Source organism: Hippoglossus stenolepis, chromosome 9, assembly GCF_022539355.2.
Source record: "Hippoglossus stenolepis isolate QCI-W04-F060 chromosome 9, HSTE1.2, whole genome shotgun sequence".
Taxonomy (NCBI): domain Eukaryota; kingdom Metazoa; phylum Chordata; class Actinopteri; order Pleuronectiformes; family Pleuronectidae; genus Hippoglossus; species Hippoglossus stenolepis.
This window is the reverse complement of record NC_061491.1, coordinates 28750998-28767046: the sequence shown is the minus strand read 5'-3', so window position 1 is coordinate 28767046 and position 16049 is coordinate 28750998. Positions and strand designations below refer to the sequence as shown.

The 16049-nt window shown below is 45.0% G+C and overlaps 2 protein-coding genes across 3 annotated transcripts in view; both read right to left on the bottom strand.

The window, feature by feature from the left end:
- Positions 1-848: 848 nt before the first annotated feature.
- Positions 849-9179, bottom strand: LOC118114703 (UDP-glucuronosyltransferase 2A2-like). Its single transcript, XM_035165287.2, has 2 exons — positions 8726-9179; positions 849-2677 (listed from the first exon to the last, which is right to left on the bottom strand). Exon 2 carries the CDS (start codon positions 2673-2675, stop codon positions 1095-1097), a length of 1581 nt encoding a protein of 526 aa, XP_035021178.2. The 5' UTR covers positions 2676-2677; positions 8726-9179; the 3' UTR covers positions 849-1094.
- A 1593-nt stretch (positions 9180-10772) lies between these two features.
- tti2 (TELO2 interacting protein 2) overlaps positions 10773-16049 on the bottom strand; it is a 9900-nt gene continuing 4623 nt past the window's right edge. For both annotated transcript variants that reach the window (XM_035165290.2, XM_035165291.2), the window contains one exon: positions 10773-11253. In XM_035165290.2, the coding sequence (XP_035021181.1) occupies positions 11176-11253 (78 nt within the window). In that variant the 3' untranslated portion in view covers positions 10773-11175. The remainder of the gene's footprint in view (positions 11254-16049) is intronic.

Genomic DNA, 16049 nt, shown 5'->3' with positions numbered 1-16049 from the left:
ATTGGGTCTAATGTTAATTTTGAGAGGAATTTTCTGGAAGAAGCCAAACGTTTCTAATTCACTCCCACTGTCAAATCTTTTTACTCTTACCATTAAAAAATATATATATTTGTTCGGCAACGTCTTGGGATGCTCACAGTGTTTTTATTTCAGAGATAGGAATTATAGTTTTTGAATAATCGCACGTTGTTCAAGGGCTTTGCTAGGGTGTAGCTTTCTCTTTTCCAGCGTGTTTAGCCAGGACAGATTCCTTTGATGTCTTTGATGCTGCGATTCAAGTAGCAGCACGTTTTTAGAAGGCGAAGAGGTATTGAGGATGACTACTGAGCGGCCACATGGCAGTCTGTAGACAGCCATACAAGCCAGTAGCCAGTCGGATTTATCTTTAGCCTTTGGTGTCATACAATTTTTGTTTGTTGTTTTGCTGGCTGTTTGGATCGGCTCCCAAGGGTTTGGATCCGTCTTTCTCTCTCTCCCTCAAAATGGCAACGTCTCTCTCTCTCTCACCAACCTGGATCATGTTGTAAACATGCAGCTTTTATAAATGTCTGTCTCGAGCACTAGGCACACATTCAAAATTTCTCGGCAGGAGGAATTTTCTAGATTTTATATATAAACACCGGAGTTAAAGATGGTTATTAGACATAATCTTCTTAACCAAGGTATAGTCTGAAGAGATGTGTCCTTAGTCTGCGGAGGAAGACGTGTAGACTTTCTGTCCTAATGTCAATGGGGAGCTCGTTCCACCGTTTGGGAGCCAGGACAGCAAACAGTCGGGATTTTGTTGAGTGGCAGCTACTCCTTCGCAGTGGACTCTTAAATATAAATGCTTAGAGAATCCCAACGTGTTTATCAAAACAGTTTTATTTGAATCAAACATTAATAATGAATAAGTATATAAAGGTAAAGTAGCAGGTTTGACTGAAATGAGTTGTTGGCTGTTGGCAGTGGCAACTGTTGAAAACTCTGCGCACGGTGCTGAGGTGGTGAGACAGTGTGAAGTTGGTGCATTCAGCTGCACACTAGTGAAAGATTTAGTATCGTTTTCATGAATCAAAATTCAGATCTTAAAATTCTGAAATTTTGCAGCACACTCATTCATTTTTGACTTTGCTTCTGTAAAACACTCTGCACCACAAAAACTTGACGACAGAAATAAAAAGAGTGAATGCTGCCACACTAACTGCCAGCAGACAGGCAATGACATCAATGGAATAGTACTGGACCGTGGACATCTTATAAGACTCTGTCCTGAGGTGCGGCGCCCCCTTGTGCCTCATGACGAACTCGATCCAGAATACGGCATGGTCCAGTGGTTTTATGGGCTGATCTCTCTGCAGGTTGGACAGCTTCCTCATGTTCTCCCTGTAGCTCGGTTCATAGAGAACCTCCTTGAGAGCCTCCAAGAAGTTCTCTCTGTTCACAGTTGCAATGTCCATGACTTTGGCCACACCTCTTACTTTCATCTTGAAGAAGTTGTCAGGCTGATCAAACATGAGAGGCAGGCCCACCAGGGGAACGCCGTGGTAGACAGCCTCCTGTATTCCATTGGTTCCTCCATGGGCCACAAACAGTCTGGTCTTGGGGTGACCCAGGAGGTCATTCTGAGGCAGCCAGTCTAAGAGTAAGGTGTTGTTCCCAAGAGTGGACGGTCTTTTTCCTTTGTGCCTCCAGATCACCTTTTGAGGAAGTTGGGCAAAAGCTGCTGCGATGTCGTCAGTGACGTCCTCTGGAAGGTTTGCCACCAGGGTTCCCAACGTCATAACAATGACACCATGTTCACCAGAGCTCTGGACAAACTCCTCAAGTTCTTTGGACAGAGGCTTGGAGGGTTTGCACTGAAACCCCGACATGTAGATGATGTTTGGCATTGTGGGTCTTGGGAACTCAAAGGTAAAATCGTTCCTCATCAGCCAGATATCTGCCGCTTGGAACAGCTCCATGTAATGTACGTCACTGCCGAAGTGACGATGGACAAAAGGTTTGTAGTTTGAATCCACAGTGTACCAAATTTGAAAACATGTAAATAAATAGAAGAGGAAGTTGTTGACTCTCTGGGTGAAGGTCATCTTGTCAGTCAGCTCTGTCTCTTGTATTGGGACATATGAGACTGGGGATGGTGCTATTGCCTGATGTCCCTCACCCTGAATGGTCCACCTCACATTTAAGACAAGTGGAAGACCCAAGCGGTGACCCAGAAGCACCCCTCCACCAATAGCAGGATCTGTCAGAACCAAATCATAATTGGCATCGTGAAGGCTCTGCATCAGTTTGGTGTCCTGGAACATCTCCTCCAACATCTCAAGCAGCTGCTTATGTATGACATACAACACGTTAAATTTTTTGTACTGCAGAGATATGTATTTCCAAAGGGATGCACCTTCCAGACGCATGTTCACCATTGAAGATATTAATGTGCCAAAGTTTTCCTCATCAAAACCAGTTGAGGATTTAATAGTGATGGACTTGTAGTGGGGAGAATCTTGCTTGATGTACCAGCTGTCTAACGGTCGCAGAACTGTGATCTCATGCCCTCTTGAGTGAAGCTCCTCGATGAGGACTTTCATGTTGATCCAGTGGCTTCCATCTACAGGGAACACCAAGACTTTCCCTCCATCTACCAAGAGTGCAGAGCACAGCAGCACTGCGAGTGACACGAGGCTGGTTCGGTACATCTCTGAAAAGGAATCCAGACAAGACACTTGAGGATGTTAGAAGGTCCTTCTGAACGGAGGTTTTCAGTTCAACACAATGCATCAACTCAAACAACTTGGTTTAAAGAACAGTCTATTTTGAGCTACTTTATACTTTTAAACGTTTTAGTGCTGACTGTGAGATGGCTTCTTACGTGTGACTGATATTCTACTGAGGCTACCGAGGAGTTTGAAGAAGCAGAGGAGTTTCAGAGAGCGGATTGATCTGGAGCAGTAGATAGCCATATGTCTGAGGGAGGAGGATTCTTTCTTATCACAATATTTCTCAGTGAAATTCAGTTGCCAATCAACAGATGAGCTATAACCAACCAACTACTTACTCAGCAGGAAAAAATGATATATTTATATTGTTAAAGCATCAATAAGTTACTGCCAATCTGTGAATTGAATTTCTATGTGGGTTTTTTATCATCAAAATTAAAACACCATTTTAAACAAAAAAGGAAACACGACATAGTTCACATAGTATCACAGCAATGTGTTCAAAAGGAAATAAAAATACTCTGGATTCAACACCTCCGCTTTACTTTTTGTACAACTTGGTTGAAGTCGGTAATGTCTTTGACAAGTGTCTCTTCCACAGAGAGCATGGCCGAGGCAGGGAGACGATCCTGTGACACTGTGTTCCTGAGGAAGGTCCTGACTTCAGTGTTGAGAAGCACCTTGAGATTCAGCTGTAGTCCTTGGAGGAGAGATGAGGATCTTCAGCAGAGCTGCAGTCTCTGAGGTGTCCTGTAGGTGGTTGCCTGTGAAGAGTTGGTGCCGAGGCACAGTTCTGCTGTTCCTGAACTCATCATCAAAGAGAACCTCTCCATATGGAGATAGGATCACAAACCTAAAAAAAACCAAATGCACCATTTTAATACAATATGGAGAGAGTATAATATAGTATGGCATGGTATAGTACAAAGTAATCGTATGAATATATGTTAATTATTCATATTATATAGTAGCCAATCCCACACACTGTATCTAGCCCAGGCCTGGTAAGTGCAGCAACCTGCCTCGAGCCTGTGACCCCCCCCCCCCCGCTTACCTACGAACATGGTATTATCTGTCTGATAACTCAAGATGACAGGGCTATTACAACAGACCGTAACACTAACATCAAAACATATGGAGATATGAGCCACCTTTACATTATACATGCTATTACAATAATAAACACATAAAAAATCATTTGTTTTACAGTGCAGCCACGTTGTCCACAGAGAGTAGGGAGGGACTCTCTGAACGGAGCCAGAAGGGAAAAGTTCCTCTTTAGCTGCTTGTTAAATTGTCCAGAAACGTTGAATTACTTAAGTTGTACAAGAATCATAAACATTAAATGGTCTGTATTTATATATTAACACAATATCAGCAGTATTACAATAACAGCAGAATATACGTATTAATTCACCTGATTTCTTTCGGTCGATCTCTGGACTCACTGTCTGCGTCGCGCCGCAGATCAGCTGTGTGTCTGTTGTTCACACGGCAGCGTGTCGGTTACCGGCGGCGGAGCTGCTGGTTTATCTCCTGCTTTGCCTTCGAAACAAGTGGATTCATGTACTAAACTAAACACCAGGACTCTACGGTCTGAAGACGAGCACCTCCCGGTCTGTCGATAACAATCAAAGCCCCGTGAGATCAAAGGAATGGATTCAGAAAGTGAAACGCTGGAGTGCTTTTACTTTGAAACGGGTTCGGGAAGTGTTGTAAATACGTTTGTGTCATAGACAGATAAACGTTGTGTTTCACAGAAGAATAAAAAGAGAAAATTATCTTTTACCTGAGTTTGAATATTTATCTTTTGAACTTATGTCACAAACATGCATTTTAAAATGTTAAAACCACTTTCTGTGTGCGTTTCAAAATAAAAGCACTCCAGCGTTTCTGTTGACGGAATCCAATCTTTTGTTTAAAAAGGAGATTATATTGTGAAATATTTGCAGGAGCGGAAGACGCACGGCTTCATACTGTGTAGTACTGGTATTTATTTGAGTACAAGGGACTTCTTTCATACAAGGAAATAATCATATTTATGACCATATTCAAATCAAAGCCCATTGAACACATTGTGCTGCAGCAGCTCCTCTGCAGAACATGTTGTGGAACTGAAGCTAAATATTGTGCACTGAACAGATGCTGTAAATATGAATTGATATTAATGTGAATTTAGTGCATTGAATAGATAAAGTTGCACAACTGCCTTTCTTTGTGTTTATTTATGATCGTACATTCAGCCTTTACAGAAATTGCATCAATATGACCCTAAGTGGGTTTCTTGGGAGATATCCTGGTGGTAGATCTCAGCTTACGTTTGGAATTAAAAAGTGATCTTGGGCTCGAAAAGCTTGGTGATCGCTGCTCTAGATGCATAATGAGGTTAAGTTGGTGAGCATAGCAGTGGACGGAGTGTGCATCCATATGCACATCTTGCACCTTCCTATGCTCACCGCCTGTGGCTCCTCTCAGGACGCCGTCATACTCCTGGGAAATGAGCTGAACCTTTTCAGAAGTGCTGTGGCACTTTGGAGAGGCATAAGTTCAAAAAACCCTTTTAGCACATTATGGGCTTTGTCAATGTAGCGCATCACAAGCACCAGCTGTTACTGGGTGGATATGTGCATTGTTTCATCCGATTGGATAGAGACAGAGTCCTCACTCCTGATCACATGGCGCGCTGCCTTGCATTGTTAATGTGGACCATAGTTTGCTCATGCTTCTTTGCCCTTCCTAGAAGGTGCTTTAGATCAGTCTTACCCATCTGGATCCATGCTAGATCTGATCCTGCTGTTTGAAATAGGAGGCAGGGAAAGCAAAATAGAGCATTGGTTTCGTTGCATGCGGTTAGCAAACCCTCTTCTCAAAAACGATCTGGGATATTGTCTTCCTCTGTCTTTCGAAGTTTCCGTCCCCATTTGTCATTAACTCCGTGATCGTGTGTGACCTGAACTCTTTGTCCTTTGTTAACCGTATGTAACCCCGCCCACTTTACCCTCGTAAGGTTTGAATGAACGTGAATGTGTGACAACTTCAACTGAGAAGCCCCTCCCTTAAGCGGAAATACATCACGTCACCCATTTAGACAACGTAAAATATTTTGTATCTTTTAATCTTCCTTTTATTGCAGATTATACATGTCACACACTAAATATATAATACTTATCGTTTACATTTGTTGGGACATGGTTTTTGGGAAACCAAAGTTCGGCCTCCATGTTCAGTCAAAGCCTGAAGCCGCATGTTCCTTTGTTCCGGAGGAAACCAGAGCAAGTCTCCCAGGGGGCATCAACGTCACACAGAGGTGTGAAAACCCCCCCAAGGACACAGGTTTCAACTCCCATTGGTCACTCTGGACCCCATGACCTGTGAGGTCACCGGGCCAATATAAGGCCTGTTCCCCCTCTTCTGTCCTCTTCCTACAATCCCTCCAAGGAGAGAAGGCTGTGGAGCCTCTTCTCCAGCTCACATCTTCTCTTCCCATCCAACTCTTCGAGAGGAGCACAAAGGTGCAGCTTCCAGCTCATCTCACCAAGGAAACCTCCTCGCACTCCAAGCTCTGCCAACCCTTCAAGCAGCGACTCGATGTCCTGCTGGAAAACTTCAACCAGCAACTGAGCTACACAGCTCAACAGAATCACTAAGGCGGGAGCCACGAACCAGCCGACGACTTCACAGAACTGCGAACTGCACAGTGACTCGTTTTCCTTTCCACGGACGGGTAACACAACTGGGCTTAATAATTATACTAGGCTAAGCAAAGACTGTTTATTCGATTCTGTGTGATGTTTATAAGTTTGATTTGTGTTGTGATATTGTGGTTACAAGTTGTTGAGAAAGTTAATGTTAGTTATGCTCTTCAGTCCTTCCGTGCATGCATCTAGTAACTTCCTCTAATTTGGCACACACACACACACACACACACAGACACACACAGACACACACAGACACACACAGACACACACAGACACACGCATAACTCTTCACCTCATTATCTCTACAGGTCGTAAACATTCCAATAGGTGGAAGGGTGTTATCTTCAAAGTGGCCAGCCGCCATTTTGAGAGCACGCTGACTCACACAGACACACACACATGTATACTCACATGCCTATCTTTGTTTAGTAATTACACCGTGAGTAATTTGTGTTTTTATACTTTATTATATTCATAATAAATGTTTTTCTTTCACAAATGTTTTTTCATTAATGTTGCATAAGTGAATTTCGCCAACCTCTACACTGTCAAGAACTCCATATCCTTCAACTTAGCTAACTATCTATATGGTAATTTTGGTTATAGTTATTAATTTAATTGTTAATCATAGTTCCAAATTTGTAGTTAGTACCTTTATGAGACTTAATCAATAAATTGGCTATCTTTTCCCTTCCTTTGAAGGGTGGTGCCCCGAGGTAACTTTAATCAATTAAAGTTATTATTTAATATTAATAATAAAATATTAATATTTAATATTTTATTTTGATAACCAAATTTATTGAATGCCGAAAGGCACACCATTTTATGGTATCACGTTTAATGCATTATGGCACAACACATTTCATATAAAAACTAGGGCTATCCAACAATTACAATTTTTAATCAGATTAATCACCATTTCTAAATTCCCCAATAAATCCCCATTTTCTCTGTATATTGTTGTGGGAACGGAAAGATAAATGACAGGTGGATATATACATTTAACATTTGTTTTAAAGTCCAAATGATAGTTATTAAGATTGAAAAATGTAATTAAATCAAACTAAAACCTACCACACCATAATTACATGTGTCTGTCTCTTTGCTTTGCCTCTGAGCAAACATAGGATGATGTAATTCAGAACATTATTTTTTATCAAACTCAAAGAACCATCATCCTAAACAATCCAGGCTTCTTAACCTTTGCTCTTTTTTTTTTTTTTAGCAAATATAGGATGATTGACTAAAACTTTTTTCTTTTCTTTTTTAAATCAAACAAACAACCAAACCTTTACACATTTAAATGTGAATGTGAAATCTGAATCTGAGCCCATCTGCAGAAGCAGTGTTGAGCCAGTTCACACTTAAAAAGAACCAGTTCCCAGTTCAGTTCATGCAGATGAAGATGAACTGGGAACTGGTTCACAGTTCATGTGTTATTGGGAGGATTCAGGTGACAAACGTCCGGTCGTGTGTTTGGTTCTGAGTCGATGGAGTCGGATCGTGTCTGCGTGTCGCTCATTCTAACACTGAGTCCTGACTGAGCGTCTCGTGTTGGACTGAACACGTTGACCAGTCTGTACATGGAGCGGCTCAATCTGCGCATGCGTCAATGTGTTAAAACAATTAACGCGTCAATTCCACAAATTAATCATCCCGCGTTGACGCGTTAATTTTGACAGCCCTAATAAAAACATATAGTATTTTTCAAATCCTTTATAATATGAAGGTCTACGTGATTCTTCCTCATGTTAAGAGTGGTTGGGCGCCCCCTACTGACCAGCTGCCCCTGGAAAGATCTTAGGTGAGGTTTGGAGATGGCAGTCCAACCCCAGACTCCGTTGGCAGTGCACAGTGTGAATGATAGAGACACAGAGAGGAGCAGGAAATTACTGACAGAACCTGTTTTATGGTCCAAACATGAATCAAATAACCAAAGCATTTGTATAGAAATGATTCTACAGAACAAAATTTGATGGAGTCGGCTGCCTCGCATTCTCTATGCAGGAAAAACTCTTGAAAAGATACATGTGCTGTTCTGATCTGTTCCTGATTGAATCAGTGTCCTGTCACTTTAAATATCTAAATTCAAACTTTCATCTCTGCACTTACTGCGATTAGTGTGATGCTGAAAGAGCACAGATGTGTTGTGAGGTTCCTCAGTGTGAAGTGTTGTTGGAAGAGCAGACATGTGCAGACATGGACATGAACTCAGGGTTCTGCTGAAACTCCTTTCTCACAAAAACCACAGCAATACTCCGGTTGTGAAAACAGTTGTTCTGAAACATCTGCTTTGGATTAAAACGCCAGGCATATCTCTGAAACACTTACTGAGAGCTGGATGTTTGTGCAGCCAGGCTCCTTCACGGCAGACGACGGACGGCTCGGAGTCGGAGGGGGTTTGCAGGCACTGAGGGAAACTTCCGTGTTTGCTATATAGCGGCAGCAGCAGCAGCAGTACAGTTATGTAACGTGAACCAGGCAGCGGCTCACGTGTTGAACTCTGAGCTGGAGTTGTAGATAACGAGTCTTTCCAGGATAATATGGCACAAAGATATGTGAGAAGAAACTCACACTTTGTTTGATTTATTCTTTTTGGTTGGACGTCTCTGATGGAACATGCACCAATCAGATTTCTTTACTTTAACTCAGTGCCAGCACCTTTAACTTGCTTTTATTTTGGAGAGCAGTGATCTGTAATTACTAAATAAAACACAAAAAGAACATTATAAAAAAAGAGTAGCAGTTATGCAATGTCAATGTGTAGAGACAGCAGTGGAATTCAAGTAAACTCTTACCTTGCACCCACATTGATAAGCTAATGTTTAACTTGTGAGTCAAGTCATTGTGATTTAGGTTGAATGTCCTTATGTAATCAAACACTTTGCATCTTTCAGCCGCAACATGACACTTCACCACTAGATGTCGCTACATGGACAGGTCTTTGAGGTCTCTTTTCTCTTCCTGTAAAATCTCTTTAGTGGGTTTTTTCTCTGACTTTACAAACAAAAACTAAACATTCCGAACATTTTTCTTCTGGAGAAACACTTGATCTTAGTGAGGACCCTCATGGACATAATGCACCTAGCCGGATGGGAGAGTGGCGAGGTCATAGGCACGGCGTGATTGGACCAAAGTGCAAGAGCAACAGCTTCCGATGAAAGCCTGTTAGTGCGTGCTCGGCCGGACGTCAGAGAGATCACACTGCAGTGCCTGCAGTTTGAAAAAAGACGTCTTGATATGAAAGCCTATCAGAGCGATGTGGGCCAGATTTGGCAAACAGGAGCGGACCGCCCAAGGGCCACATCTGGGCAAAATCAAGCCTATTAATTACTGAACGTTGTTATTTTTTAAGCATGTGTATGTGCCAGTATCGATGGTCCCAAGGCCCTCATGCATTTTCACTGAGGAATAATACAAATTCCTTTAAAATAGGTTCCTTGCACCATCTGTGCTCAGGCCCTAATTATCATTTAACATACATATCAAATATTGTGTCATTGCCTGTCTGCTGGCAGTTAGTTTGGCAGCATTCACTTGTAGTGGAAAAATTAACTAAGTGTGGTTGAAAACTATTTTGTAGTTGAAAGGTAAGTCTTTGCAGACCTGTTTGAGACTTTTATGACCTGACCTGTTTGTGACCTGAAACCTTTATGACCTTTTTGTCACTTATTTACTCTCCAAAGAACTGAATGGATGTCTGCTCTATCTCCAAAGGACACATGTAAATCTGATTTCTGTGTCTACAGAACCAGTCTGAACTGGCTCAGAGAGACAGCCTTAGTTCTCTTATATAAGATCCTTGCATTTGACTGTTCTGCATCTTCACTCTGAGATCCCTGTGACTCTCTGTGTTGATCCTTTCTGCAGAAAGCCCAGATTAAAATACACAAAGACAAATTTGGTGTTCCAGTCTCTTGTATTTCCAGATGTCCATCACACTTTTTCTTTCTTTCTTTCTATTAATATCAAACAATGGTGGTATCATGTAAACAAACGGGCAATTAAAGGGTTAAATTCGGACAATTTATGAATATTGTCGTAGAATTTATGAGGGCTGGTGTTGGTTCCAAAAATGAAGTAACTAGGAGTGAAGTATAATATTATATTTACAGTGCAGCAGTTTTAGGGGGAAGTTTGTCTGTTCGTTCACAGGAAGCGTCGAAAATGTGCAACGAAGAACTCGACCTGAGCCAAGAATTCAGTTTCAAGCTTCTAATGATTTTAAAACCCTGCAGGGTTCTGAATACTGTACTTAAACAGTTCATCAAATAAATGTCATCTAAATGTGTCCTATGATTGTCTAATACTGATGCTGTGTGATAATTACTTTTCATTGTTCATTTTAATCATGATTTTAACAAGCTGAGAATCGAAATGATTCACTGAAGAGTCGTTTATTTACATCACATGTCCAACGGTTGAATCCCTCCAGTGCAGGTCCGACCTTTGACCTCTGAAATCTACATGAAGAAATGTCCTCAAAGTCTTCTTACAATATCGTGTTCATCAGAATGGGACGGACGGAGGGACGGACATTGGTACGTCTGTCCTACCTATGTACTTATTGTGTTATCATCATGTTAGCATGGACTTAGCATCTCTGCTGAAAACATCGACACAGGAAGTGATGTCAGACCAATGAACATCCTGTTGGTTTGATGTTTGATGACATCACATCTGTGACACCACAAACATCTCAAACACCAATCATGTGTCCCCGTCATCATGTGTCCCCGTCCTGATCTGTCCGTCAGGAGACATCACCAACTGCATCATTATCACCTAGTAGTGACAGTCACTAGGCAACCAAGCACCTCGGGACTGCAACAGCTGCTGTCGACTTGCTGGAGGACAGTCTGAGAGAGAGACACAGGAGAGACACAGGTGAGACACAGGAGAGACACAGGAGAGACAACAGGAGAGACACAGGTGAGACACAGGAGAGACACAGGTGAGACACAGGAGAGACAACAGGAGAGACAACAGGAGAAACACAGGAGAGACACAGGTGAGACACAGGAGAGACACAGGTGAGACACAGGAGAGACACAGGAGAGACAACAGGAGAGACAACAGGAGAAACACAGGTGAGACACAGGAGAGACACAGGTGAGACACAGGAGAGACACAGGAGAGACACAGGAGAGACAACAGGAGAGACACAGGTGAGACACAGGAGAGACACAGGAGAGAAACACAGGTGAGACACAGGAAACACAGGAGACACAGGAGAGACACAGGAGAGACACAGGGAGACACAGGGAGACAAGGAGAACAGAGACACAGGTGAGACACAGGGAGACACGAGAGACAACAGGAGAAACACAGGTGAGACACAGGGGAACAGGTGAGACACAGGAGACACAGGAGAGACACAGAGACACAGGTGAGACACAGGAGAACAGGTGAGACACAGGAGAAACCAGGAGAGACACAGGAGAGACACAGGAGAGACACAGAAAACGGACAAGAAAGAACGAGACAACACAGAGAGACACAGGTGAGACACAGGAGAGACAACAGGAGAAACACAGGTGAGACACAGGTGAGACACAGGAGAGACACAGGAGAGACACAGGAGAAACACAGGAGAGACACAGGTGAGACACAGGAGAGACACAGGAGAGACAACAGGAGAAACACAGGTGAGACACAGGTGAGACACAGGAGAGACAAAGGAGAAACACAGGAGAGTGAGACACAGAGACAACAGGAGAAACACAGGAGAGACACAGGTGAGACACAGGTGAGACACAGGAGAGACAACAGGAGAGACACAGGTGAGACACAGGTGAGACAGCAGGTGAGACACAGGAGACACAGGTGAGACACAGGAGAGACAACAGGAGAGACAGGGAGAACACAGGAGAGACACAGGTGAGACACAGGTGAGACAGCAGGTGAGACACAGGAGAGACACAGGAGAGACACAGGTGAGACACAGGAGAGACACAGGTGAGACACAGGTGAGACACAGGAGAGACAACAGGGGAGACAACAGGAGAAACACAGAGAACACAGGTGAGACAACAGGAGAAACACAGGGAGACACAGGAGAGACACAGGTGGGACACAGGAGAGACACAGGAGAGACACCAGGAGAAACACAGGAGAGACACAGGTGAGACACAGGAGAGACAACAGGAGAAACACAGGAGAACACAGGAGAGACAAGGAGAGACAACAGGAGAGACACAGGAGAGACACAGGAGAGACAACAGGAGAAACACAGGTGAGACACAGGAGAGACACAGGAGAGACAACAGGAGAGACTACAGGAGAAACACAGGTGAGACACAGGTGAGACAGCAGGTGAGACACAGGTGAGACACAGGAGAGACAGGTGGGACAGCAGGTGAGACAACAGGAGAGACACAGGTGAGACAACAGGAGAGACACAGGTGAGACACAGGAGAGACACAGGTGGGACAGCAGGTGAGACACAGGAGAGACAACAGGAGAAACACAGGTGAGACACAGGAGAGACAAAGGAGACACAGGTGAGACACAGGAGAGACCGGAGAACACAGGAGAGACAAGACACAGGTGAGACACAGAGACACAGAGAGGAGACAGGAACAGGAGGGTGAAGAGCACAGAGAGACAAAGAAACAGACAGTGACAACGCCAAGGAAGGAACACAGGTGAGACAACAGGAGAACACAGGAGAGACACAGGTGAGACACAGAGAGACACAGGAGAACACAGGTGAAACACAGGAGAGACACAGGAGAGACAACAGAGAGCCAGGTGAGACAACAGAAACACAGGAGGCACAGAGACACGGTGAGACAGGAGAACACAGGAGGACAGTGAGACACAGGAGACACAGGAGAGACAACAGAGAACACAGGTGAGACAAGAAACAGGAGACGGCAACACACAGAGGGGGAAGAGGCGGGAGACAACAGGAGAACACAGGAGGACACAGAGCACAGGTGAGACAACAGGAGAGACAACAGGAGAAACACAGGAGAGACACAGGTGAGACACAGGTGAGAAGAGAGGTAGACAGACAGGAGACACAGGAGACACAGAGACCAGGTAGACAGAACAGGTGCAGGAGAACAGGAGACAGAGAAGGACACGAGAAACAGGAGAACACAGGAGAGACACAGACAAGGTGAGACAACAGAGAACACAGAGAACACAGGTGGGACAGCAGTGAGACACAGGAGAACAGGAGAGACAACAGAGAACACAGGTGAGACACGGAGAACACAGGTGGGACAGCATGAACACAGAGAACACAGGAGAACACAGAGCACAGACAGGTGAGACACAGGAGAGACACAGGTGAGACACAGGTGAGACACAAGAGACACAGGTGAGACAGCAGGTGAGACACAGGAGAAACACAGGAGAGACACAGGTGAGACACAGGAGAAACACAGGAGAGACACAGGAGAACACAGGAGATGAGACAGCAGGTGAGACGACCAGCACAGGAGAGACACAGGAGAGACACAGGTGAGACAGCAGGTGAGACACAGGAGAGACAACAGGAGAGACAACAGGAGAAACACAGGAGAGACACAGGTGAGACACAGGTGAGACAACAGGAGAAACACAGGTGAGACACAGGAGAGACACAGGTGGGACACAGGAGAGACACAGGAGAGACACCAGGAGAGACACAGGAGAGACAACAGGTGAGACACAGGAGAGACAACAGGAGAGACACAGGTGAGACACAGGAGAGACACAGGTGGGACAGCAGGTGAGACAACAGAGAACACAGGTGAGACAGAGCGGTCCAGGAACAGACAGAACAGGCCAGGTGAGAAGGAGAGCAACACACGAAGGAGAGACAAGGAGAACACAGGTGAGACACAGGAGAGACACAGGTGAGACAACAGGAGAGACACAGGAGAGACAACAGGAGAGACACAGGTGAACAACAGGAGAACAGGAGAGCACAGGAGAACACAACCAGGTGAGAGACAGGAGAGACAAGAGAAAAGGAGAAACAGGGAGACACAGGAGAGACAGGACACAGGTGAGACAACAGGGAGAACAGGTGAAAACAGGAGACACAGGGACAGGAGACAACAGAGAGACACAGGTGAGACACAGGAGACACAGGTGAGACACAGGAGACACAGGTGAGACAACAGGAGAACACAGGAGAGACAACAGGAGAACACGGTGAGACAAGAGAACAGGAGACAGAAACACAGAGACAGGAGGACAAAGAGACACACACAGGAGAACACAGGAGACACAGAGAAACAACCAGGTGAGACAACAGGAGAGACACAGGAGACACAGGTGGGACAGGGTGAGACACAGGAGAACAGGAGAACACGAGAGACACAGGTGAGACAACAGGAGAGACACAGGAGAGACACAGGTGAGACACAGGTGAGACACAGGAGAGACACAGGAGAGACAACAGGAGAGACAACAGGAGAAACACAGGTGAGACAACAGGAGAGACACAGGTGAAACACAGGAGAGACACAGGTGAGACAACAGGAGAACAACGAGAACACAGGTGAGACACAGGAGAGACACAGGTGAGACACAGGTGAGACAACAGGAGAGACACAGGAGAGACAACAGGAGAGACACAGGTGAGACAACAGGAGAAACACAGGAGAGACTGGTGAGACACAGGAGAGACAACAGGAGAGACACAGGAGAGACAACAGGAGAGACACAGGAGAGACAACAGGAGAAACACAGGAGAGACACAGGTGAGACACAGGTGAGACACAGGAGAGACACAGGTGAGACACAGGTGAGACAACAGGAGAGACACAGGAGAGACACAGGAGAGACACAGGTGAGACAACAGGAGAGACCAGGAGAGACCAGGTGAAACACAGAACACAGGAGAACACAGGAGACCAGGAGACACAGGAGAACACAGGAGAGACAACAGGAGAGACACAGGTGAGACAACAGGAGAACACAGGAGAGACACAGGAGAGACACAGGTGAGACAACAGGAGGACACAGAGACACAGGTGGGACAGCAGGTGAGACACAGGAGAGACACAGGAGAGACAACAGGAGAGACACAGGTGAGACAACAGGAGAGACACAGGAGAGACACAGGTGAGACAAGGAGAGACACAGGAGAGACAACAGGAGAGACAACAGGAGAAACACAGGTGAGACACAGGAGAGACACAGGTGAGACACAGGAGAACACAGGAGAGACACAGTGAGACACAGGAGAACCAGTGAGACACAGGAGAACAGGAGAACACAGGAAGACACAGGTGAGACACACAGGTGAGACACAGGAGAAACACAGGAGAGACACAGGTGAGACACAGGAGAGACACAGGAGAGACACAGGTGAGACACAGGTGAGACAACAGGAGAAACACAGGTGAGACACAGGTGAGACACAGGTGAGACACAGGAGAGACAACAGGAGAAACACATGAGAGACACAGGTGAGACACAGGAGAGCAACAGGAGAAACACAGAGGAGTGAGACACAGACAGAGTGAGACACGGAAGACACAGGAGAACACAGGTACACAGGTGAGACACAGGTGAGACAGCAGGTAGACACAGAGAACACAGGAGAGACACAGGTGAGACACAGAGACACAGGAACACATGACTGACAGGAAAAAGAGAGACAACAGGACACAGGAGAACACAGGTGAGACAAAGAAAACAGGTGGCACGG